The sequence below is a fragment of the Octodon degus genome, unplaced genomic scaffold (genome assembly GCF_000260255.1).
Source record: "Octodon degus isolate 3935 unplaced genomic scaffold, OctDeg1.0 scaffold00076, whole genome shotgun sequence".
Lineage (NCBI taxonomy): Eukaryota > Metazoa > Chordata > Mammalia > Rodentia > Octodontidae > Octodon > Octodon degus.
In genome coordinates, this window is record NW_004524652.1 from 1,510,909 (window position 1) to 1,536,758 (window position 25,850).

The 25,850-nt window shown below is 61.5% G+C and overlaps 1 protein-coding gene across 4 annotated transcripts in view; it reads left to right on the forward strand.

The window, feature by feature from the left end:
• Rimbp2 (RIMS binding protein 2) overlaps positions 1–25,850 on the forward strand; it is a 96,634-nt gene that overhangs the window by 33,568 nt on the left and 37,216 nt on the right. For all 4 annotated transcript variants that reach the window (XM_023720562.1, XM_023720561.1, XM_023720564.1 and 1 more), the window contains exons 2-5: positions 5,185–5,274; positions 7,825–7,946; positions 16,198–16,302; positions 21,638–21,688. In XM_023720562.1, coding sequence (XP_023576330.1) covers positions 16,201–16,302; positions 21,638–21,688 — 153 coding nt within the window. In that variant the 5' untranslated portion in view covers positions 5,185–5,274; positions 7,825–7,946; positions 16,198–16,200. The remainder of the gene's footprint in view (positions 1–5,184; positions 5,275–7,824; positions 7,947–16,197; positions 16,303–21,637; positions 21,689–25,850) is intronic.

Consider the following 25,850-nt stretch of genomic DNA (forward strand, 5'->3'; position numbering starts at 1 on the left):
GCTGTGGCCTCTGTGTGGTCTGCCCCGGCTGTGGCCTCTGTTTGGTCTGCCCCGCTGTGGCCTCCTGCCTAGAGTGCTCAGCGAGACTTCCTGGGGTGAGCATGGAGCTTGGGTGCATCGCAGCGGGGCAGCAGGGTGTGTTCGTGGCCCTGCCCTCCTCAGCTCCCTGGCACCGGGACGCATTGTCCTGAGGTCCCAGGTCCAGCTGGGCCTGGGGCTGTGAATTGGGCTTTTCATGTCCTTCTCCAGCAGGGAGCCACCATTCCCTGCTCTGCTGTCCGCCTAGGGCCACCAGCTTGGTCACCTCAGTCCCAAGGCTGCCGGCCTGCAACTTCTGACCACGGCAAGCTGCACGCTCACACACAGCCGTGCACCTGCCCCAGGTGAGCCTCTGGTCTTGTCCTGCACACAGCAGGAAGGCGGCTCAGCTTGGAGGACACCATCTGCAATGACACGCACTCAGTCAGCCGTGAGGCCCTGTCACCTGTGTGGAGGGCTGCTGCTTGGGGCTTGGTGCACACAGAGAAACAAACAGGCCTCGGGCACAGCGGAGGGTCTGCGCATCAGGATCCGGCCCCACACTTGTCCTGGAGCCCAGCATGTTGTGCAGTCCGAGCGGCTGCCCCCCCACTCTCAGTGGGGTTCCCTGGCAGCAGCTGCCTCTTCCCCAGCAGCGTGATTCAGGGAGCCACAGGGGTGTGTGGTGTCTCAAACTCCAGGAAGAGCTTGAGTTCAGATTTTGCACACAATTGTTCTGACTTTGAAATACCAGCAGGTAGGGATTAAATCGCAAGGAATCGTCTCCGGTGATCTCACTGGGCACTGAACGCCCACCCTTGACAGGGGCTGTCCATCACTGAGCCCACTGGTCTCATCCGAGAGCAGAATGAAGGGTGTCCCTAAGCCTTGGCGGAGGGCAGCAGTGGGGAGAGGCCGGCCCTGAGCGACTCTGCCAGGCGCCAGGCCGTCCCCCCGGGAGCCGGCCCCTCCTGGGGCGGCGAGCTGTCCGCGCTGTTTCTGCACAGCCCCCGTCTGACTTTCTGCCCACAGAACACTTCCTTCCCATGTGCTGAGGGGCGAGACCATTCCATGAACCCCAGCTCCCTCTCGGTGCCAGGAGCTGGAGCAGCTGGCATGGTGCAGTAGCAGCACCCCAGCGCGCAGCTCAGGTGCTGGGGCAGGGTGCCAACGTGGCCCCCTTAGGGACGCACTGGGGTCAAAGGCCCCTCCCTGGGCTGTGGGCAGTGCCTCTCTTTCCCAAGTGCTGCGCGCCGTGAGACAGGTGTGTCCCTGTGTCCCCTGGTCCTAGCACGAAGCTGCGGCCATGCTCAGCCCAAGGCCGTCTGCCCTTCCCTGGCTGCCTGTGTCTGGGGTGCAGGGAAGCCCATGGGGTGTGCAGCTGTGGCCCAGGGGAGTATGGGTCTGCAGGAGGGAACGGGGGAGTCCTGGGCCGCCTCTCCGTGTCCTAGTGGGGACTTTGCTGCATGTCCTTAGTTGTGTTGTCCTGGCTGCCTCAATGTCCTGCATCCGTTCAGAACGTTCGTGGCAATTTCTGTCCAATAAGGAGGTAAGCTGTCTTTTCATTCGCCTCATTCTCTGGATCTGGTACATCATGGCCTCAGCCTTGCCCTGACGCCAAAGTGAAGTGAAAGGGAGCCTCCCAGGACGCCGGTGTGTGCACACTGCAGCCCGCCAGGCCCTTCCCGGGTCCTCCTCACGGGCCAAGGCTCTCCTTCAGGAGGTTCTCTGTGCCTGGGGTGTCGTGGCCCTGCCTGAAGCCATCTGGGGATGAGGGGCAGCAGCCATCCTGGGCCGTTGGGACAAGAACTGGACAGAGCACCGGGCCCAGCAGCTGCGGCTTCCCACACGCAGGGGTCCCAGGCGAAACAGGCAATGCCCAGACTCTGGCAGGAGTTCGCCTTTCATTTATGGAGCCAACGGGTGGCACAGCCAGTGTGTGGCACCAGGAATCAGCATGGTGCTCTCGGGGAAGCCCGGGGCGGCCGAGGCCTTGGCCAGAGATGTCTTCTGTCTGTGGCTCTGGTATGTGCAGCTAGCTGAGATAAACAGTGCAGGCCTCGACCCGGGCAGCTCTGTGTGTCTGTGTTTGACTCCAGTAGAAAAGCCCAGGGCGGAGGCCTCTGAGGACGCCATGTGGGCCGTGATCTGGTCTAGTGTGAGGGCTTCGTGGGCCGGAGCGTGCGACAGCAGATGGCGTGGGCTGGGCTCAGACAAGCATCTCGCGCTCCTGGTAAAGAGTACTGAGTCAGCAGTTAATCACCAGCCAGGCACCAATCAGTCATCAGTCACTCTGACCAGTCTTTGGGGCGAGATGCTGTCCTTTGTGACTGAGTCTGGAGGGCAGAGGAGCCCCTCCGTCTGTACATGGTGGCACTGCTGTCCCTGGGCCCAGGCGGGAGCAGGGCGGCGAGGCGCTGGCCAGGGACTCCGTGGTGTGGAGGAGGAGGCTTGTGGACACGGTGCTGAACCATTCACCAGAGTGGCATTTACGTGCTGTGTGCGTCGTTATTCTCGGGGAGGCTGGAGGCCCACCCGAGCAGCAGCAAAGCTGTAGCCCACGAGTCGCACACGCGTGAGGGCCTCTGTGTTGCTCCCCTCTTCTCTTTAGGTCGTGACCCTAAAGTACCTCATCACATGCAGTTGGGGTCCTTGCTGGGGCTGGGGATGATGCCTGTCACCTGCCACATACACAGAACAGCCTTGTCCCCTGGCTCGCTGTGTGCACAGGGTCTGACGTCCACTCCTGCCCTGGCACCCCTTCTATGCGCCCCACAAGAAGTGCTGCCTGCTGGGTGTCTGGCCAGCTCTGTAGCCACAGGGCGGGATGGGACATCTGGGTCCAGCTTTGGGTCTGGTGGGTTTAGCTGGGTCCTGTAGGATCCTCGAAGAGCCCACAGTTGCTGTTGGGCTCTGAGGACCCTCCTGTCTAGGAGAGTCTTCCCCTGTCACCTCCCCAGGGGTCAAGCAGATGTATGTCTGGGAGGGAAGGTGTCCCTTTGCTGCCCACGGCACTGGGGTGTCCCCTGCCTCCAGTGCAGTGTGTTCCTGGTGTGCAGGGTCCCTGGAGACCTTGCCTCTCTCCCGACAGGCCCTTGAGCTGCTCTGGGGACCCGGGGAAACTGAGGCCCAGCTCTGACCTTGGCAGGGCCAGGTGCCTGGAGTCTTAGGAAGGCTCTTCCTGGTTTGCAGGTGGTCAGGTCTGCCTGTGTCCTCTCGTGGTGACACTGAGGGTGGCAGGCAGTGGCCTGGGGGCTGGGAGCTGAGCGGCAGTGGGCGCTGGAGCAGGGCCTGACTGGTCACTCCTGACTGTCCATGGGCCTCTGGCCTGTCTGCTGCACAGCCCCAGTTTGAAATTCTTGCTAATGGCTTTCCTTTCTCCCCAATACTTAGTTTCCTTCCATGATTTTGTGAAAAAAGCCAGGACTTTCTCATGCACATATTGCTGAATATTAATAGGTTAAAAAATCTCTCATTGGGCTGGGAAGATAGCTCGGCAATCTAAGTGCCTGCCTGGCAAGTGCAAAGTCTCAGGTTCAATCCCCTGGCACCACATGCCATGCCAGCTCCAGAGGACACATGGAACCCTGAGTGCACCATCCCAGCCCCAAAACCAGGCTTGGAGTGCACACCTATAATACAAGCACTGGGGAGGCTGAGACAGGACGATCACTGTGAGGCTCAACTGCTTAGGGAGACCCTGTACCAAATAAATGAAAAACAGAAACGTTTCTGCATTGACCCCTCCAGCTGGCCTGGGAGGGAGGCGTCAGGCCCAGCCGTGGTCAGCTGGCTTGAGCAGGGGCACAGGGCGGGGTCCCCCAAAAGGTGAGGTCGGCCCATGCCCACTCCTCCGCTCTGCAGGGTTAGATGCAGCAGGCTGCATCCGGCCTTCCAGAGGCTGTCTCGTGACGCAGCCACGCCTGGTAAGCCCCAAACTGCCTTCCTCTGTGGCTTTAAACCAGAGGAGCTGAGGCTACAGCTTGAGATCAGTCCTGGCGGAAGGCCTTGGTGCTCCCGTGGGGGCAAGGAGGGCCTGGGCTGGCTGCTGCCTCCACCATGTCCTTCGTCCCGTCCCCAGACTCCAGCAGGGGTGCTGCGGGGGTGTGACATGGTCTGGGCTACAGATGCCCCCTGGGGCTGTGGCACATGTCACCGGGCCCTGGTGGTGGTTGGTGTCACCAAGCAAAGCCCCAGGGAAGGCCGCTGGTGCTGATGCCCGTCTGTGTGCCCACTCACGGCCTGCACGGGGATCTGCTGGCTGGGGACCCATTTTGTCATGCTGTGACTTGGAGCCTGGGTCTGCTGCCTTGTGGTCTCCAGCGGGCACGGAGACGCAGGGTGGCCTCCGCCGGCTGGGCTCCTCAGGCGGCAGCCATGCCCCGGGAGAGGTTCCACTGAGCTGGCGCCTGGCTGCTTCCCTGGGTGGACAGCCCGTCCCGCGCGATGTCACTGTGTTCCACGTGCGCAGTGGCGGGGTGAGGGTGGCCCTGCACTGTCCTAGGATAGAGACTGTCCGCAGCTCGCCCCAGGCTGCCCTGCCCGGAGCTGGCATCGCTGAGCGCGCCTTCCGTGTCTCATCAGCGTGCACACGCGGTGCTGCCAGGCACGGCGCTCCGCCGGGCTGGCTGGGTCTGCAGGCACATGCAGGCGTGGAGCGATGAGGGCAGCACAGCTCTGCATCTTTCTGCGACCCCTGCTGGCGGGGGGCGCTGGGGTAGGTGGCACGGTGCGCTGCTCTCCATGGGTGGATTCAGGGCTGCTCGCTGGGCACACCTGGTGGCCTTCGTCTCCCTTCCTTGGTTGTACTCTGGTCAGCGCCTCCCGCCCCTGCTCTGGGTTTAGATCCTGAGGTGTTCGGGTGGGGCTGAATTCGCTGGCTAACGACTGACCTCGAGTCAGTGAGCTAGAGTAAGGTGGACGGTGTGGGCTTGCCCGGGCCGCCAGGAAGTGGGGAAAGGCCAGCGGGTGCTCCGTGCGAGGCATCTTTGCTGTGGCCCCCGGAACCCAGTTGCGAGTCCCCTGCTACTGGGGGCGCATGCACGGCCGTGTCCGAGCCCAGTCCAGCTTCCAGGTCAGAGCTTGAACTTGCCTGCTGGGCCTGCGGGGTCCTGCAGCATCCTGCGGGGTCGGTGTGCTTTCTCAGCGCCCTCTCTTTTGCCACAGGAAGATGAACTGAAGATGTTGCTGCCCGGGGAGAGCGTGGCCTGAAGCCCCAAGACGCAGACCACCGCGAGGGCCGCACAGCATGACCAGGTACCCACACACCCCGGAAGGGGGCACGAGGAGGCGGCCATCATGTGGACCTCGGCTCCTCGGGACCAGCAGTGTCCTTGTGGTATTTGGGACAGTCTCACTGTTCGGTGTAGCTGCACTCAACTCAGGATGGAGCCCAGCTGACCTGAGTCCACGGTGATCCTTGGGGATCCTCCTGCATGCGGGGATCATGGGGGTGCGCCTCTGCACCTGGCTTTAAACAGATTGTATCTATCATCTGCCTGTACGTCTGTCGTCTATGTATCTGTCTTATTTACCATCTATCCATTCGTCACCTACCCATCTATCTATCATATTTCAGGGCTGAATGTTGACTACAAGACCTTCCCACTAAGCTAGGGCCGCAGCCCTATGTTTTTGTTAGCTGTTTTGTTTGGGGATCGAGCTTGTGACCCTACGCCTAGCAGGTGCAGCCCCTGGCGTCTGCTGCTGAGCTCACTGCCCTGGCTCCTGCCCCAACGGATGCTGGCCTGATCCTGCACCCTCCCCAGCCAGCTGTGTGCTGTCCCCCTGGCTGTCACTGTGCCACCCTTGGCTGCTACAGAGCCTTCCCAGGAGCCCCAGGCCAGCGCTGTCCTCTGCAGTGGCTGGTGGGCGGGGACCCTACCTGCCCTCCCTTTGTAGCCTGGCCCGGAAGCCCTGTGGGCCGACCTTCTGTGCTACCCTTGCTGGGGGCTCTGCTTGGTCCTCAAAGCCGGCGGCTGCCTCCCAGCATACTCAGCTCCAAAGCCCCCTCCCGGGGACGCTGCCCCACCACTCGTCCTGCCTTCCCTGCCCCTCCACACCTGTGCCTGGCCCAGCACAGATGTCAGCCAGCCCTGCCTAGCACACCTTCACCGTGTGTCTGTCTCCACAAGAGCGTGGGCATCACTGTCCTCAAGGCTTTGCTGTCACAGCTGTCCTGACCTCAGCACCTGCGGCGAGGGGTGGGGGTGGGGGCACAGCTCCGTGGTTAGTCGTGGCTGACGCGCGGCCACGCAGCTTCGAGCCTTCACTCTCACTGCCTTCCTGTGAGCACAGCTGAGCAGCCAGGCCTGACAACTTACTGCGAGCCCGGAGTTGCCCGTGTGGGCCTTCTTTTCTTCCTTCCTGCCCGGCATTTTTTTTTTTTTTTTTTCTGTACCAGGATTGAACTCAGGACCTTGTGCTTGCCAGGCAGGCATTTATGCCACTGAGCTATCTCTCCAGCCCCATCTGGCAATTTTTAAAAGATGTGTAGTTTGGAGTGGCAGAGATACATGAGGTGGTGGGATGGTGTGAGGGCAGTGGTGACAGGGAGCCCAGGGGATGGACACACAGGTTGTCGTGGGTCAGTTGTCCACTTCGGGTGTAGCCTCAGGAGGGTCGCAGAGAGATGTTAGGGCTGCAGTGGCATTAGGTGGCTGCACCCCTGTGGCCATCAGTGGATAAGTGGGAGAAGACAGTGTGGCATAGACACCCAGAGTGTAGCCTCAGAGTGAACGTTTTCCGGCCCTCAGCAGCCAGGGGATTGCAAGCCCCTAGGACGGGGTGACCTGGGGCATCCTGAGAAGTGCAGTGAGCCAGCCACAGGCCGGGCCCTGCAGGCCCACGTGGACATAAGGCTGTGGTGTGGACAAGTTCCTGGGGGTTCAGTGTATCATGGGGATAGGGCTTTAGTGTGGCAGTGTGGGCTTTACCCTGAGGGACAGGGTGACAGCTGTAGGACAGGCGACGTCAGGGTGGGCGCAAGGGAGCGGCTCCTGTCTGAGAGGCCCTAGAGGGATGGAGGACAGCAGGCCCCCAGGGTGGTGGCCTGAGGGCGGCACGGGTGTGCTTCAACGTCACTGGGGCAGCTGGGCTGATACACACGGGGTGCTGTGACAATTTTAACCACAGACCTTTTAGGCAGAAAAGTGAGGGTGCTTAAACAACTTGAGCTCCAATTTCGCATCTGTTAGGACTGCCCCAGGCAGCTAGGACGGACAGCGGCTCAGGCTGGTGTAAGCACAGGGGCCGGAGTAGCTACATCTTAACCAGCTGCAGGTGCGGCTTGATTTAGGGGTGCAATTGATTCAGTCAGCATCCTGGCCTCCCTTTGCAGCTCTCTGGGCTCCACTTCCATCTTAGTGGCTTTGTGCTCAGGTGGGTTCTTCCTTCAGCGACAAAGGGCACGGGAGCTCCAGCCTTTGTCGACCACTTTGCAGTGGGCAAAACAGTCTCCCCACTACACAAGACCGTAGGGATGTGGCTGGTCCCATGACCTCCATTCAATTCCTATAGCCAAGGCTTGTGCAAATTGGCCAGGACTGAACCTATCACCTTGTCTCTGGTGGAGGTGGGTGGGGTGAAAAAGGAGACCCACTGCTGAGTGGCCAGGCTGAGCCACATGTGGCCACTCCCTGCGGGCGTTGCCCGGTGAAGTCCAGGATGGAGAACTAGCCGGGAAGCCTCTCTGACCAGAAGTCAGCTCTCTTGCTCCTGCAGAGGCAGGGCCAGGCGCCAGCTGGGCGCGTCCACCCCAGTTCCTAACAGGTGGTGATGGCCTCTGCTTCCCTCTGTGTCTCCTAGGTGAAGGCAGAGTATGCCCAGCGTGGCCGCAGACTTGCTGTGGTGACCAGGCCACGCGATTTGGCGTGAAGGAGAAACTCCAGCCCCGCGCCAAGCTGGAGAACCTAGAACAGGTCCTGAAGGTAGGTGGCTGCACGTGCTCGGTGGCAGTGACCGCTGTGGTGGCCAGCAGGAGGAGGGCAGCTGACTCCAGAGTACCAAGTAGCTAAAGCCGTTCTGAAGGCTTCATCAAAATTCAGGGCTCTGTGGGCTGTTTTTACCCTTTTGATGGCATAAAAAAGCAATGAATAACAAAATTCAGATGTTTCTGGAAGCAATCCCGCGCAGCCAATTACGCATTTCCATTTCTGAGGGTGTTAAACACAGCTGAGCCGAAGGTGGCCGGCTGTGCTCTGGAATGGAAATTGAGTCGACTTCAGTGGAAGCCCCGAGCGTCGATGTTGGTTTTTCAAACTTCATGCGTTTTAAGCTGTTCCTCAGGTGTTTAGCGACCCTGAATTATCAAGAGAGTGGCTCAATCAGAAAATTGCTCTCCCCGGACACAGGTAATTGGGTGTTGCTCACACGTTCTTGACGAGTCGGGCATTCTTGGCTTATTTAATGGGATTGGTTCGCTGTGGGTGTAGAGTTAAGCTGAATCGATCTTCAATGCTTCATTTTTTTGAGTGTTAAGAAATGTATTTGACTCTTGTTGTGGGAAATTTAAAAAGAAATGTAACATAGTCATCACTTAGCGTCTGCTCCATAGCGCTGTGCTCCTGCGGCCTCCCGAGTTGCACAGGGAGGCAGCGGCGGTGTCCCCTTCCCCGCTGTGATGCCCCTAGACAAGGGGCGACTGGGGGACTCAGGATGCGGGGGATGGCTCGGGGGTGGGCTTTCCTGGCTCTGGGTTGGAGGGGACGATGTTGTGGATTTAGATGGGAGGGCGGTAGCAGGCCTGTTGGGTTGTATGCTGCACAATGGTGAGTTTGGTGGTGCGGATGGAATTCTTTCTGTGTGCAAAGTCGAGGCGCCCTCTACCTGCAGGCTGGCCCCTGGTGGGGAGAGCTGCTCTTAGGGTGAATGGAGCCTGCCGGGTGCTGGGCAGCTGGTGAACAGGTGCTGTGCACTTTGCCCTCTCCTGGGGACAGCAGAGGTGGGCAGTGGACGCTTCTCACTTCAACCTCCAAGCTAGGGTGCGCCCCAAGAAAGAGATCACTAGAGAACTGTGAACAGCTGCTTCCACCCCACAGTGAGATTCACAGCTCAGCAACCCTGGAACGGGGGTTTGGGGCCAAGTGGCTTTCGAGTGAATGACAGAGAAGAGGGGCCAGGAAACTGAGGATGTAAGTGGCCTAGGGGACCTTGGCCGTGGAGGCCTGGGACAGGGAGCCCAGTGTTTGGTGGGCAGAGGCCACAGCTGGCTGCCCCCAGCGCCATGTCAGAGGGGAGCAGCTTGGGGACCCAGTCCGTTGCTGCTGTGAACCCTGGGTGGCTGTCTGGGGCTGTGACCCAATCCCTGAGTTGTCTACTGAGAGGAGGAGAAGCCTCAAGGCTCCAGTCCAGGGTCAACTGGCAGGGTTCGGGCATAGGGAGGAGGCTGCTGGTGGGGTGCAAAGGGAGCCCCAGGTCCCCGTGCTGGCCCTGTGTCTTAGTTACTCTTCTCTCATTGCTGGGACAAATACCAGACACACAAAGTGAAGGAAGGGAAGGGTTATTTAGCTCACAGTTACTGGAGGTTTCAGTCCATACTCAGCTGGGTCCAAGGCAGCCTGGCACACGGCAGAGGGCAGCAATTCATGGCGGAGGCAAAGAGCAAGAGCTCGGGGAGGGGTAGCAGCAGCTCAAGCAGCTGGCTTCTCTCCCCTCCTTACCTTGTAATGCACATCACCTGCCCAGGGCGGGGGCAGCTCCACACCCGCAGTAATCCCAAACTGTGGAAGACGCCCCAAGACTGCATGAGGCTTTGGGGGGACACCTAGACACAAACCACAACACCCTGTTTCTGACACTGAGCCTTCTGCTCAGGGCTCCATTCTTTCCTGGCCCCGCTGGGACCCCAGGGTGTAAGGGGGCATCCAGCCCTGAAGAGGTCGCTGGGTCCAGCTGCTCAGTTCTGCCTCACATTGCCAGCCCTGGGGTTTCACCCTACTGCCGTGTCACCTCGTTGGGCTGTCAGAGGAAGGACACAGGTCGCAGGGTCTTCCGGGCCCAGGCACTGCGGCCGGGGAGCTGAAGCAGGTGGGTGCTTTCTGGAAGACATGTTGTCTACGAACAAGGGGAGACAGATGAAATTCGGGCTAAGTGCGGCAGGCTTTTGGGGTGGGCTGAGCCCACTGGTTCTGAGGGGCAGGGAAGGTCCCGCCCAGGCTCAGGGAGGGGGCTGGTGTGCCCCCATGGCTCAGGAGCCCTGCACTCCCGAGCAGCATGCCCTGAACTTTGGGGGTGGGGCTGTGCCGCCTGCCCCTCCTGCTGTGCAGCGAGTCCAGGCCTAGGCCGGGGCACGGCCAAGCTCACTTGCCTGTAGCAGGGCAGTGCCTGGGCCTGTGGACGTGGGGCGCTGAGGGTTTGTCCGCCCCCATTGTCACAGATGCCCCTCAAGCTTGCAGGGCTCAGGCCTTGACCCTGTGGAGGGAGCGGGGGACGGAGAGGTGGCCAGCCAAGAGGCGGGGCTGGTGGTGCCCAGAGCGCGTGCCCAGGCTCCTACCTGGGCAGGATCCAGGCTGAGAGGCCCCGGCTGTGCTCCGGGATCCCTCGAGGGGACCAGAGGCGGGGACTTGTGGGCGTATGCAGTGCGAGGGGCTGGGGGCTGCACAGCCGGGCGCAGCTGAGGGCTGGCATGAGGCTGGAGCTTTGGGGCAGCAGCTAGGCGGCATAGCTCCTGCTGTGGCAGTATCTGTAGCCTGGGGCACTCGTCCTCGTCCCCAGGCATGGGCGCCGCTTGTTTACTAGATGTCCTTAGGTGGCAGCAGGTCGCTGAGGGAGGCGTGGTGCGCTCTCAGGGCGCCTGCGCGTTTGCACGCCTGGCGGGCACAGCCATCTGCACTCTGTGCCTTCTTCCTGCTGCGGTCTGCGAGTCCCGAGCTGGTGGGGCAGCGGCTCACTCTGCTGCTGTGTGCTCGTGGCCTGTGGCCTCTGGGCCTGCCCAGATCCACGGCAGTGCGTGCCTGTGGCCTTTGGCCCGTGGTGTGTCCACTGGATGCGGGGCTCACATCAATCGGGGGCAGAATGGGGTACACATCGCAGCCCCTTCTGAGTTCCCAAGTGGGAGACACAAGGATACTGGGGAATAGAGGGTCACAGGGCAGGCTGAGGAGTGGTGAGCCAGGTGTGGTTGGCGGGGACACCTTGGCTGAGGCCACATGGGGATGGGGACCTGGATGGGCAGGGTTTCCAGGGACCCTGAAGCAGGGCACAATAGACAAAACTCTGAGGACAGGGACGCCAGTGCATCCACTGTGGCCAAGGGGTGAGGGAACGACAGGTCTAGAGCCAACAGGGTGTCTCTTGGGTCCAGCCGTGTCCCTGAGGTGACTGTGAAGTCCCAGCCCAAGACCTGTGCATGTGGCCTTCATTGGAAGTGGGGCCTTGGCGGGGTGACCGTGAAGGAAGGCCATTCTAGAGCATGGTGGCCTGTCCAGTGACTGGGTCCTTGGGGAGAAGAGCCGCATGGGAGGGCCAGTGACCCAGTGGAGATGGGAGGGGGCAGTGCCAAACCCGAGGTCAAGGGCCACAGGGCAGGAGGAAGGCGTGGCTGCCTCTCCTTAGAAGTCCTCAGGCGGAGCAGCGCTGCCACACCTTGGTTAGAGGCTTTTGTCCTGACCGTGGGGGACAGAACGGGCCCCCTGGCCCTCCCACCCGTGGCCTGGTGAGCACACCCCTTGCGCAGATGTGTTTGACCGATCTCTGGTCCTTTGTGAAGTTCCCATCTTGGTCTTGTTATGTGGCTCTGTGTGGAGGAGCCACGTGGGCTTGTGGGTTACTTGGGGTCCTGTCTGGTTCCTGGGCAGGGCGGGGACAGGGGCTCCTTCCTGACACCTTTGTCCTATGCCTGGTGTGGCGCTGGACAGCCACCTGCAGGGCGCGGTGGCAGCAGGAGGAGCAGCTCCCACCTGTCCTCCTGCACCTCGGCTCTTGTGTTGTGGTGCCGAGTTATTAAAATGTGCAGAAAGGCCCCAGGGATCCGCGAAAACGCCATGCTAAAAAAGAAACAGGAGAGTGGAAGTCAAATGGCAGACTCGGGAAACAACGGCCGGAAGACAGCTGCTGCCCGCCCGCTGGGTCTGCTGTGTAGACGTGAGGTGTGGCCTGCACGTCACCCGCTCCCCCACAGCTGTGCCTGGGTTCCGTCCTCTTCTGCCGCTCAATAAACAAGGAATCCAAGGCTGAGTGTGTGGCTGGCGAGCTGCAGGCAATGACTCGCATGCAGCCTGGCCGACCCAGCCCTGCCCTGCTGCTGCTGTCCCCGGCCTGATGTCTGGACCACTGGGCACACAGTGTGAGAGGCCGCTGTGTCCTGACTCCGGGGTGAGGGCCGCTGTCCGTGTTTCCAGGATTGGGGGGGGCAGGCGGCTTGGGAGGCTGGAGAGGAAGGCAGCTGAGGACCGGGAGTGTCTGGATTCTTTTTTTTTTTTGAGACAAAGTCTTGCTGTGCAGCTCAGACTGGCCTTGAGCTCTCAGGGATCCTCCTGCCTCAGCCTCCCGAGTGCTGGGATTACAGGCATGCACCACCATGCCCGGCTCAGTGCACTGACTTTTGAATGGGTGCCTTGCTACCCGATTTTCTCTGATTTGAGAAACCCAGACACTTTTAGCAAGGTGCATCACAGCTCCCAGAATTCACTCGACTTTCTCTCTCTCACTGCCCTGATGGATGGCTCTGACGCACAGAACAGGAAGTTGCTGCCACCCAGAATAGCTGAGTTTGTGCCTGGGCTTCGGCTGAGGACACGACGCAGTCCTTCCTGGTCCTTTCCGGACACCTGTAAGGAGGAAGCCACGTGCACCACAGAGCTCACTGTCACTGCCGGCGAGCGAGTTGCACACGTGTGACATCCACAGCAGTGCCTTTAGGTGGGAGGGAGGGAGTGAGGATGTCGCCGGCCCTCCTGCTCAGGGACCACGCACCGCAGGGGACAGGCCCACTGCCACTCCCGGGGAGGCTGCTGTGGACTCCCTCGCCCAGCAGTGCCCGGCAGGCGAGCGGGCCCCTTGACATTTGCAAGCTCCTCACGTGCTCATGCTTGCGTCGGCATCCGGCTGTAAATGTCATTGCTGTAAAAATAAACCTGTAGAAGGCGCGGCGTGCAGACTGTGGGCTTGGCTATGCGTGCGAATGGTGCTCCTGAGGGGGGCGCTCTGGAGAGGAGCTGAGAGCGAGATTTGGCTGGGCGAGATGGGGGCTTCGGCGTCACCTGAGGTCCTGCGGCTGTCACTCCAGGGCACCCGGGTGTTGTGACCACTGCAGTAGTCATGAGAGTTATAGTGCCAGCTGCCCCTGGAGGGAGGCAGGTGGCTTCTGCCAGCCTTGACCCTGGTGCTCGCCTCCTCGGTGGCAGGGGACCAGGAGTGAGGGGTTCACTGCAGCCCGGAGAAGTCTCACAGGGGTGGCCGTGCAGAAGTACCCCATGGGTCGGCCCACCCCCACCGTGGTCTCAGGCTCAAGTCCTGCCGCAGCTGTGCAGGCTGCGCACACCCGGGACCTCTCGGGCTGGCTGCCCCTCAGAGTGGGAATGGCCGTCTCATGGTGTTAGGGTGCTGCTGTGAAGTCCCACAGCTCTGCACGTTCAGGGCTGGCACAGCATTCCCAGCACTTAGGAAGCCTGTCGTCTGAGGGAGGCGCGGGCGCGGGCGCGGGCTGGGCTGGGCAAGTCTGCCGTGCAGCCTATTGCTTGCAGAGCAGGAAGGGCCAACATCCCCAGGTGGGTGGCTGCCTGGTGATGGACCCCCGTGGCCCCACGGTCCCTGGCTCCGACTGAGCTCCGCCCCTTCCCATGTGGCTGAGGTGCAGGATCCGCCCCAGCTGCGCGGCTGGCGCCTCTCACAGCCCTTCAGCCTGGCGCTGGACTCGCAGCCTTACCTTCTTGCCACGGCAGCTGTGACACGGTCGTCTCCCTGGACCAGGAGACCTGGGCAGGGGCTGACCTGCGGCTTTGTCTCCCAGTGATGCAGCCGCTGCTCCTGTTGCCGGTCTGAGCCCCCTCAGCACGGCCACTCTCGGGTGGCCCAGCCCCGCACCTTCCTGCCCCGTGTCCTCGCCCTTCTCTGTGAAGAGTGTGTCCCTGGCACAGGGAGCTGAGAGGCTTCTGGATCTCCAGTTGTCTCAGCTTTGTGTTCTCGGGCAGGCCAGGGCCGGTCCTGCTACGTGGAGCTGCGTGGTTCTGAGCGGTGGCTTGGCTTCACTGAAAGCAGCTCTTGACATGGGGTGTGGGCATGGTGGGGTGCCTAACCCGGGCGTGGTCCAAGTTTGGTGGACAGTGTCGCCTTCACCTTGTCACTGTGGATGTGACTGCTCACGGTGCTGTGGCCTCTCCTCTGGTCAGGGCCTAGCACCCGCACCCAGCCCCAGGACACCTGTGATCAGTTTGTCCCCCATGCCCCAGAGGATGTCGGTGCTGCGAGCTGCTGGCTTACAGGGCCCCAGGCAGGTGATGGGGCAGAGGGGACGTAGAGGCTGTCGTGAAGAGGTCCCTAGACACTGCCAGGCCCAGGTTGGCGCCCGTGGTTTGCCAGCCCCTAGAGCAGCATGTGGGGGCCCCTGCTGGGTCTGAGCTAGAATGTGGGCAGCTGAGGGTGGGCACTGCCCTCGGAGCTGGGGCTTCTGGTTCAGGGACCTGCCAGCCATCCAGCACAGCACTAGATGAAAATATCACCAGGCTTCCTAGACAATTTGACGTTCTAACTGTCCACTCTGCACCAGGCCAAGTCTGTGGGGGTCAGGTGCAGCCAGCATTTGACAGAGGGACCCTAGTGCCTCGGTGCCTGGATACGGAGCATGAGGGAGGTGGCACCTTCTGTCCACCCTGCTCAGATGGGGGGGCGGGGGGAGAACCTGCCCCACCCTGGAAGAGCCGGTTAGAACAGCTGACGGGGATGCCCATGTTTTGTGGAGTTCGGCTCATGTGTTAGGGAGTTCCTGTGAGAGTTTCCATAGCAACAGCAAAACCACCACTTGCCTGCCTCCTAGCAGTGGGGTGATTGTAGCTCACAATTCTTGGGAGACAGCAGAGGGGATGTGGGGTTCATAGCGCCTCACACTCAGCCCAGCCCAGATGTTACTTGTGAGGCCAAGAAGCAGGACTCAGGCGTGGGGCTCTGCCCATGCTGTTCCCCGCAGCGGTGCATCTGCGAGACCTCCCCGGGTAGAGGTGCACAGGGCTGGGCGGGGAGACTGCGGGAGAGCAGCAGGAGGAGCGGGATGCGCCTCTGCGCCCCGCAGGCACCAGGCCCTGCCCACGCGCCCTGTGTGGCAGGGACCTCCCCGGCTCTGCCCACTCAGCGTCTGCCGTGGGGCTGCCACTGCGTCATGATTGCACCGCTCTAAGGCTCCCAAATGCGTTCAGTTAGAAACAGCAAAAGACTAGAAGTCAGCGACATTGTGGGGTAGGAGATGGACAGGGTCAGCAGCCAGGCCAAGCGGGGCTGGGGTTCCACTCCCGCATAATGGGAGATCCAGTTAGGAAGAAGGGCAGGCCTGGGACACAGGTGGACGGAGGCCTCAGGGACTGTCCTTCCCGGGGTTACTGGGTGCTAGGAATGGGGGAATCTTACTATTTTTGAAGGACTTGGATTTTTAGGTAAAAGATCCAATTTTAAAATGTTAACATCAAAGTCACCTTTTGTAAGCATCCTAATCTAAAAAGTGAAGGGATGGGTATGGAATGGGACTGCTCCTGCTGGGGGTGACCCTTACCGCACGTTATGAGACACAGAGCAGATGTCCCCTCTCGTCATGGTGTCCTGTCCGAGGTTGTCCCCTTGCATGGGCTGGTGTTAGTGTGGCTGCCGTGGCATTGTTGAGCGGTCCTCTGCACGGGGCCCGCGGCAAGCACAGAGCGGCAGCCCTACCCGCCCCCCCCCCAAACGGCCCTGCTTCATCCCTGCAAACTTCCGGGGCAGACTGGATATTCTGGGCCTTTGGACGTAGAGAGAAGCCCCCATCTCTGCGGGGGTCTGAGCTGCGCTCTCGTTCAGAGCAGAAGATATAAAAAGCAGCGCAGGGGCGGGAGTCTGGCTGGGCCGGGTTCCCCGTCCCTTGCCGCCGTGGAGAAGCCTGGCGCCGAGGGAGGCGGCTTCCCTGTGCACGGCTGCTCCTGGGTGCAGCCCCTTGGGTGCTGGTGGTGGGTGCAGGGCAGTGGGCGCCTGGCAGGCGTGCTCAGGACCCCTGTCCCCCAGCACATGCGTGAGGCTGCAGAGCGGAGGCAGCAGTTGGAGTTGGAGCATGAGCAGGCCCTGGCCGTCCTCAACGCCAAGCAGCAGGAGATCGAGCTACTGCAGAAGGTGAGCGGGGCCCCGGGGGCCGGGGTCCTTGGGGTACCGCGCGCGGTCCTCGCCCTGCAGGCTCAGAGCCCGCCTCCCCTCCCGTGCACTGCCCTCTTCCTGTGCACAGCTGCTGGCCTTTGCTGCCCTCTGCCCTGCTGCTGCTGGAGAGGCTGCAGGACAAAAGGTGCTCTGGCCGCAGCTGGAACGGCACAGAGAGGCCGCCCCTGCCAGCCTCGTGGGAAATGCAGGCCCAGGTTCCAAGGAGGGGTGGCTGCGTTCTGCAGTGTGTGTGTGGGGGGGTGTGAGTGCCACCGTGGGCGTGGCTGGGCTGCAGTGGCCTTGCTCAGTGGACCCGACTGCTGGTCTGCTGTCTTCAGGCTGTCTGTCTGTCTGTGCTGTCGAGAGAATGAGGCTGCAGGGCAGTGCTGACAGCATGAGATCATTTGCCAGGAGATCAAGGAGAGAAAGGAGAAAAAGTGGGAGGGGCAGCTGAGCGGCCGTGAGGGGCTCCTGGGTGCAGGGTGGAAGAGGAAGCCGCCACCAGGCCTGCCCTCGCAGCTGGTCCTGTTGTCCGATCCCACAGGTGGGAGGGCCACAGCCAGGAGCACGCACGTCTGCTTCCCTCCCGGTGTCCCCTGGCCAATCGCCACCCTCCTCTGTGGGGCAGCCAGTGAGTGCCTGCTGAGGGCACAGGGCTGAGCACGGGCCAGGGCAGGTGTGTGCTCTGGCCAGTGCTGTCCAGGGCGCCTGCAGAGCCTCAGCTGCGCTCCGCAGCCTCACCGTCCTGGGCCTGTCCCGGACCTTGGTTCTCCAGCAGGGCCACGCCCTTGCTGGTCCGGCCTGGTGGGGATGGGCTCTGTCCCGCCAGGGTCGAGGGGAGCTGGTGCTCGGCAGACCTCAGGTGGGGCAGGTTCATGGAGCCAGTGTGGACGCTGGGCCCTCACATGCTCTGCACGGTAGGGGCCGCCTGGCAGGCAGAAGCAATATCCTCTGGCCTTATCTGGCACAAGTGCGGCAGGCTGAGTGGAGCCGGCACCTGCCCTCCCCACCCGAGAGCCACCACGGCAGCTCTGTCTCCATCTGAGACAGATAAGAGGCGGAAATTCATTCTCCATCCAGGGCGCAGGGCATTGTTCCCACCAGACAGATCTTCAGCGGGCTGTGCAGGAAGGGCCTGGGGCCAGGCCGCTATCTCCCTGCTCAGCCTCCTGCTGTGGACACACGATGCTTCCTCCAGGGGGCCAAGGATGGGACGGGAGAGGGGAGGGGCCGGCAACTTTGGAGGTTTCAGCAGGAGGTTGAGCACCACACACGCCTGCTCTCCAGAGTGCCTTTCCCTGGCCAGCAGCCACGTGAGGAGCCAGCGCTGGGCCCTCTGGGGGGGGAGGGGGTGGGGGCAAAGGATGAAAGGAGGCACGGGTCAGAGAGGATGGGTGGGAGAGGATGGGTGGGAGAGGATGGGTCGGAGAGGAACAGGTCGGAGAGGATGGGTTGGAGAGGATGGGTCGGAGAGGAATGGGTCAGAGAGGATGGGTCGGAGAGGATGGGTGGGAGAGGAATGGGTCAGAGAGGATGGGTGGGAGAGGATGGGTGGGAGAGGATGGGTCGGAGAGGATGGGTGGGAGAGGATGGGTGGGAGAGGATGGGTGGGAGAGGATGGGTCAGAGAGGAACAGGTCGGAGAGGATGGGTCGGAGAGGATGGGTCAGAGAGGAGTGGATCAGAGAGGAATGGTTCTGAGAGGACGGGTCGGAGAGGATGGGTCGGAGAGGAATGGGTCGGAGAGGATGGGTTGGAGAGGAACAGGTCCGAGAGGTGCTGGACAGCAGCAGCTTGCACAGGCGGGGCCCTGAGGCGAGGGGCAGACATGCCTTGCTCTGCCCCAGGGAGCATCTGAGAGGACGGTGGCCCTGCTGCCGGTGCAGAGCTGGAGCCTGACCCACACACTGCAAAGCCCAACAGTAGGCTAGTGGCCAGCCCACTCTGATCTCTGTCCCCCACCATGATCCAAAGGAGCTCTGCTGTGGAGATGTCCCAGGAGGGCTGCCCGGTCTCCCCTCTGTAGCCCTGCTCTGTCTCACACTCTACCCCATCACCTCGAACGCTGGCTCCCGAGTGTCCCTATGGACACCTCCTGCTCTCTTAGTCCACGGCTGTCCCCTGTGCTCGGCATGTGACGTGTTTCCCTTCTCCCTTCAGAAGGTCCTGTCCCCTGGGGCTCTTCTTTTCCCAGGGCTCTGAGACCCTCGGAGCCCTGGCCCTCCTAGGCAGGCTGGGCACAGGGTCTTTCCTCCATGCCTTGGCTCCCCAGCACCCTGGAAGGAGGATGTGCGGAACCAGAGTAGCTCTGCCCTGCCATGGGGCGGGTGAGGGGTCCACCCCAGCATCCAATATCAGGGACTCTGGCACCTCAACGCACCCTGCCGCCTGTAAGGGCAGGGAGTTGCTGCGCAGGGAGCCATTGATCTCCTTAATGAGTAACCCGAGGGAGGAGCAGATACCACGGGGGCAGCAGCTGGGGTTTTGCGAGCGCGCAGGGGGGTCCCAGCAGTGGCACCCCAGGTCCTGCTGCTCCCTCACGCTGGGTGGTGCCCAGATGCACTCTGCTCCCAGGCCCCACCCACGGCCACCCCGCAGCCCCAGCTCTTCTCTGGGCCTGACTGCCCCTGCTCTGGCGCCTTTGCTGGGAACCTCTGTCCTAGTCTCTGGAAGTGGCTTATTGTCACTATAAAGCCGGCCCGGCGAGATGCTGGCTCTCCTTCCCTGGGATGGCTCAGGAGCAGCTGCCTCCCAGGACGGGGAGAGAGGACAGGAGGGCTGCCAGGTGCGCCAGCCACAGCCGTGGTCCAAGCAGCACAAGCGTGCGCAGAGCCCCATGCCATGTCTGTGCTCTGGGCGCCTATGGCGTGAATGCCGGTTCCAGCATACCACGGCGCAGCAGCCGGGTGCAGGACGGATCTTCCCCCAGGCTCGGTGTGGGCTCCAGGCCCCTGTGGTCTGTCCCGTCCTAAGAACCGTGTGGCCAGGTGGCCCTGCCTGCCGACTGCCCACTCTGTCTCAAGGCTCTTACTGCACTGCGGGTGCTTAGAGGAGCTACACCCTAGGCCTGACCCACCCTGGCTGCTGTTCTGTGCCTTTTGTGTTGGGCCTGCAGGGTGGGGTGGGCACCCAGGGTCCACCTCCGCTTCCCTGCTGTGCCCCGCCATCTCCTGGGTGACAGTGTAACCCCAGCTTCCTGCTCTGCCCACTGCCAAGTCGGGGCCTGGCTGGGACCCCGGCAGCCCATGGTTCTGAGGGTGCTGCCCATGCTGTGGGAGCTGTAGACGGCGCAGGAGGGGCCCTCCTCATTCTAGCGTGACCCACATCCCCCATTCCAGCCCAGTGTAGTGCTAGGGTGCCGGATGATGACGCGGGGATGGTGCCGCCCTCCATGCATACTGTTCTCCAGGGACCCTTGCTCCAGGGTGCCCGCCCCAGCAGGCCTCTGACCCTTTGGTGACAGGCCCTTTCCCTGGCAGCGGCACGGCACTGGACCTTAAATGAGCCTCGCTGGGGCTGGGGCTGGGGCTGCGTTCTCAATTTCACAGGAGCCCAGCTCTGCCTTTGGAACTGTTTAACAATCTGTTCTGACACCCAAGCGCCCCCTCCCCATTGCAGCTCGCCCACGAGCAGGAACTCTGTTCCTCGCCAAGAGCTGAGTGCCCGCTGCCGGTGCCAGCTTGGCAGAGCCCACCCAGCCTGCACACGGGCTTAGTTCTGCTCTCTGAAAGCGCTTTGATTCAATGGTTCAACAGCAGCGTTGGCTATTTATATCGTCTCTGTGTGCTCTCGGCTGTTTTCTCGTCTTTTTTCTTTCTGTTGCATTGTTTATCGTTGTTCTCCGCTGCCTGCTTCAGCTTGGAACCTTCTTAAGCCCTTGGCACTTGGGCCGCACTCAAGAATTCCATCCTTTGGGGCTGGGGAGATGGCTCAGTAGAATAAGTGCTTGCCCGGCAAGCGCAAGGGCCTGAGTTCAATCCCCGGTACCACAAAAAGAAAGACAGACAGACAGACAGACAGACAGACAGACGAAAGGAAAGGAAAGGAAAGGAGAAAGGAAAAAGAACTGCGTCCCTCGCGTGGGGCCCGGCGCCCTGCCGCAGGAGCGCGGACGCAGTGCCGGGTGCAAGTCCCCGTAGCACAGGCTGCTGCTGGAGCTGGGAGCCCAGAGCCCGCCTCCGGCCCACACGGACGGTGCGCTGTGAAGCTGAAGCTGCTAGGATGACGCTCACTTGCCTTTCTGTGACGCCGGGGTGCTGCTCCGCTCATCCCCACGCCAAGACTCCAGACCCAAGCCGCGGCTCGGGCTATTTGTGCTCCCTGCGTGAGGAGAGGACAGCTGCGCCCATGGGACCGGAGCCGGCCGCCGCACACCGGGGGTCAGCGGGGGCTGCCACCCCCGATTGGCGTGCAGCGTGCATGCACCTGTCTCTTCTGTCCGGGGTGCAGCCGCAGACCCCCGAGGACCCCTCTGTCTGACTTCACAAGCAGTCACATCACATTCTCAGCCGTGGATGGCGGTGTTCACTGGGACGCTTACTTCCAAGCGACAGAAAACCCCAAAAGGAAGTGTTCTTGGCGCACACGGCTGAAGACGCGCTTCAGAGGTGCTGCGCTCAGGCCCCGCCAGCTGGCTCCGCGCGCTGCTGAAGCCCAGCGCCAGCCTGGCGGCCTTCCTCCGCCCGCCGGGTGGCTGCTCTCTTGAGGAAGCTGCCGCTGCCCCAGCTCGGGCCTCCTGGTGCCTCCACTCTCAGGCTGAGGCTGAAGGGAGAGGAGCCGCCCTCTCTGCCACCCTCTGGGCGAGGGCTGGCTGCAGGGATGAAGCCGCTGCGCCGGTCCTGGTTGGGTCCAGAGCACAGGGAGGCAGAGGATGCCTTCTGGTCCTGCAGGAGTTGCACTGCCCAGGCCACAGACGAAACTTGTGGGATCTTCCCTCTGTGCAGCAGGTGGCTTCGCCTCAAGGCCGTGGTCCAGGGCTGCCCTGGAGGTGCCCCTGGCCAGGCCTCTGGGGGACCTGGGGCTCCTTGGGGTCCAGTTGCGGGGCATCTTGCTTCTCCACAGTGAGGTCTCTGGGGCATGGAGGTGCTGTGGAGGCTTTGGCAGAATCTGCCTGCTGCCCTGGGTTCACCCGCCATCAGTCCGCCCGTGGGGACCATGGAAGGAGCAACACCATGTCCCCCTCTTCTGCCCCCCATGGCCACGCCCCTGTGGGACCCCCGCCCTCCTGCGTAGACTTGGGGGTCACAGCTGAGGAGCTGGCCCCGAGGCCCTGCTGACACCCAGGGCTGACGCTGTTCTGTCTCCATCACCCACAGGCTCAGGTTGAAGCTAAGAAGGAGCACGAGGGGGCCGTGCAGCTGCTAGAGGTGAGTGGAGCCCCTGAGCCCCACGGGGCAGGCGGGCGGGCGGGCCGTGGGGCAGAGCCGGGGCCCAGGACCCGCGCTCAGGATGTTTGCTTGCACAGGAGCCTGGGCCAGTCTCCATCTTTACCAGAGAGGAAACTGAGGCATGGGGGTGGCCACACAGTGGGTCCGCACTGTGTCCAGTGACACTTGGTTCTCATTGGCTCGGGGTGTCCCGTCCTGTGGGTGCCCCTTCTGGCAGATTGCTGGGGACACATGATCAGGCTGTGCAGGCTCAGAGAAGGAGGCCTTGGGACTGGTGGGAGTGCCACTGAGGGGCCGGCCCCATGAGGTAGCCCTCAGCCCCTGGGCCATCCTCAGTGACCCCAGTGGTGGGGTTGGGAGGCAGGCAGGCGGTCCCCTTGTCCTTCCTGCTAGCGTGGCACTGGGGAGTGGCCACCCATGTTTGTGACTGTCTGTCCCACACCAGCCCCCTTTGGACCGTGAGCAGGCAGAGGGAGGCTGACCATCTAGGATCACCCCCAAGGCTTGCCCCTCACTCTGTGTGAGTGTGGGCATGGGTCTCACCTGCCTGAGATGGGGCCAGAAGTGACCCTGGGGTGGAGGTCACGCAGCAGTGGCCCTGCAGACAGAGTCAGGAGAAAGCCTGTGTGTCTCCAGGGAGGCCTTCCTGGCTCCCTGTTCTAGAAGGCTGGGCCCTCTGGCCAAGGGGGCGGGCTGGGCTGCCCTCCATTGGGGGCCTGTCCTCTGTCCCTGTGCCTGCTGTGCCTCCCCAGCGAGGCCTGGGGATGGGAGCATCTGTATCCTCCAGCTGCCCTGGAGCCCCCAGTGTGCTGGTCTGGGTCTGTTCTGTGGCCCCTGGTGGCCGCCGGGGGCTATCCCCTGGCTGTTGGTGGACCTCTGAGCCACGGTCATGGTCTGACAATGAGGAGGCTGCATGGTGCCTGTGGCCCTCTGCTCACCACCTCTTCCTTTGCTTACGCTCTGCTTGGCCCGCACAGAGCGCCCTGGACAGCATGCAGGTATTGCGAGTGCCCGGCGCCCACGTGCCTGGTCGTGCTCTCCTGTGTGGTGGCCCTGAGCCTGGGCCAGCTCTGTGCAGTGCCCAGACTCCTGGGTCCTGACCTCAGCAGCTTCCTGACACAGGGCCCGGGGTCATCGCCTGGGAAGCCAGGGCCAGTGTCTCCGTGGGAGCTTGCAGGAGCAGCACAGAGCCGGCCCATCGCTCATGGTTTCCTGTTCTCTCCCTGCGCTGTCACTGCCAGGTGGGTCCTATGAACTGGATGGCTGCAGGGAGGAGAAAGCCTCTTCCCAGGGTGGCACTTGATGGCCCAGAGCTGGGCCACTGTCATCAGAGTTCACGGGACCCCTGAGCACCCGCTTTCCCGCTCCTGCTGCTGGCCCCCGAGAAGCTCCTTCCACAGGCAGAAGGGACCCAGGTCTTCCAGGCCTGCACATCCAGTGTCTCGGCTGGGGACCCGCTGAGTCCCCAGGGCAGAGCGCTAGTCTGATGGTGAATTCAGAGGAGGGCCCAGTCTTGCCAGGCCAGGGCCTTGGGGTGGGGACTGATGGCCCTGGCCACTGGCCTTGGACCTCAGGAGGGGGGGGGGTGGAGAGACTGCCACACTCAGACTTAGGACCTGAGCCCCTCTCACACCCCAAGCCCAGAAGTGTTGACCCAGAGATGAACATCCATGTCCTCAGAGAATGCAGCACACTCCACTGTCACCAGGGAGGCCCGGCTGCAGCCAGGCCAGAGGGATGGGCTGTGGGGTTGCCTTCTACTGCGACTTCCCAGGGTGAGGTCCACTCAATCCTCTGCCAAGGGAGGGGTCGGCATGCCAGGCAGGCGGGGCCTCCAGCCTGGGAACCCAGGCACTCAGCAAGGTCGGGACCGGCAGGGACCCTAGTGTAGAAGGAAGCCTGGAGCAGGGTGACCCTGACCCAGGAGGGGAGATGGAAGTGGCATCTTAGAGCTCCAGGGAATCCTTGCTCCTCTTGTGGGTGTGGGCCCCGAATACTCCCAGGCAGGTGACTTGACCATGGCGCCTCAGGATGGCTGAAGAAGGAGGAGGCCGAAGCCCCTTGTGTCCTGGCATTGAAGGGAGCCTGGCCCTGCCCTGCCCTGCCCTGTCCTGCCCTGCCCTGCCCTGCCCTGCCCTGCCCTGCCCTGCCCTGTGGTGAGGTAGTCAGCTGTCCCCGCAAGCCCCTGGCAGCAGAAGGCTGCCATCAGATTCCATCTTGAACCACACATGTGGCAGGTCTCCTCCGGCTGCTGCTCACTTGGCTATCAGACTGGCCGGGCACCGAGACGCCAACGGGGTAGCCTGTGGATGCCCAGTGGGCCTCTAGGGTGCTGAGGAGGCAGGGACTTCAGTGCCTGTGACAGCACCAATCTCCATGACAGCGTCTCCCACCCAAGAGAGGTGCCCTCGCCAGGAGCATCTGGCACCTCAGGGACTGGTCCCCCAGGCCTGTGGCATGTGCGCCACCCTCCTGCTGCCCCAGAGCAGGTGTTGTCACCAGCTGCCTCACTTTGCACACCCTGCACCTGCCTCGGAACCTCGGAGAGGAGCCCAGCAGCTGTGGGACGGCCTGGGCGGCGGGAGCTCGTGGTCAGTGTCCTGTGCTCATGTGGGGCTGCTCTGTGTCCCGAGTATGGAGGACTGCCCAGGCTGGCGCTGTGCCGCCACGGCCAGCGCACCTTGTGTCTGTGGGACCTGCCCTGCCTTGTCTGCAGGTAGCTGCTCGTGGGCCTCGGATACACCCAGGTGACCACGCAGCCTGCCCACTTGCCACCAATTGGGACTCAACGTAAGAACTGTCTGCAGAGACCCTGAGTGGTCAGGACGAGGCCGCGCTGCCCCCGGCTCTGGAAGGAAGCAGGCGTCCTGGTAGCGTCCTGTGGCCATTGGCTCGGCGCGGTGGCCCTAGGCATGCACCAGACGCAGGCCTCGTGCTTTCCCTCCACTGAACGCCACTCCCCTAGAAGAAAAGGAGTCACCTGCTGCCTTTCCAGAGAGCAGCAGAACCTTTGCACAGTGCCAGCACCTCAGGCCTGGCTGCTGCTGGAGGTAGAAGCTCGCCTCCCAACCATGCAGCTTGTGCTCAAGCAGGCAGCCTGAGGACACCCGAGAGCTCTGGGGGGGACTGAGCGGCCGCCCAGCCCACTGCGCCCCGGGGAGGCCCGCTGTGTCCAGGTGCTCCTGCCACCCTGCCTGTTTCCTGGCCTCGCCCCTCCCAGTGCCCACTGCTTAGGGCCGTCCAGCTGCGGCCCAGGCAAGAAAGTTCGCTGTGTGGGGGCCGCGGCCCGCGGCTGTGTCTTAGTCACTTTTCTCATTGCTGGTACAAAATACCTGACACTCCCAGGTTAAAGGAGGAAAGGCTTTTTATTATTATTTTAAATTAATTTTATTGAGAAACAAATAGCAATGAGACAGTTCCAAAATAGGTTAGTAGGACAGTTACAATAATTAATATATTACACTTTGTTGTCTTCATAGTAGTTATTCATAGTACAAGATACAGACATGGTATCCTGTCCAAACACTATTAGAACAAATCTTTCTATTCACTAAATTAAGAGAAAGTAGCTGTATATCTATCCTAACTGTTTTGAATATACAGATACAAAATGGTCCTTCCTTTGTATCCCTTTTTTTGATTAGTTTTGTCAGAGATGGATATTCCATTGCCATTTAAATATTGTAGGAGCGTGAATTCAGCAAAATAATCCAATGTAGTCCAGTAGTCCATAATATTAGTGGGCTATCCGCAGGGCTGGCAATGTCAGAAGTTGTTGACTTGAGCCTTTTACAGCTCAGCATATTAATATGGCTTTACTTTTTATATGTTGTTTTTATACTTTTCTGCTGGATGGTTAAGACCAAGATAAAGCAAGACCTATATAACAAGAAATGTAACTTTTGTATCTGACAAGGTCAGTCAGATCCCCTCAGGATTTACCCTGAAACCCTGTACAGCAGTTTGTAGATCCTTTGTCAGTGTCAGCCATGTGGATGAGTCACGGCCATTGCCTGACCAATTTGCTCTCTGTGAAAGCCTGAGAGAATGTTTTCTCTCCATGTGACTCTCCTTAGGCACACTCTACATCATCGATCACTTTACTCTGTGGCCCCATAATCTCCTTGATCAGAAAATTTGG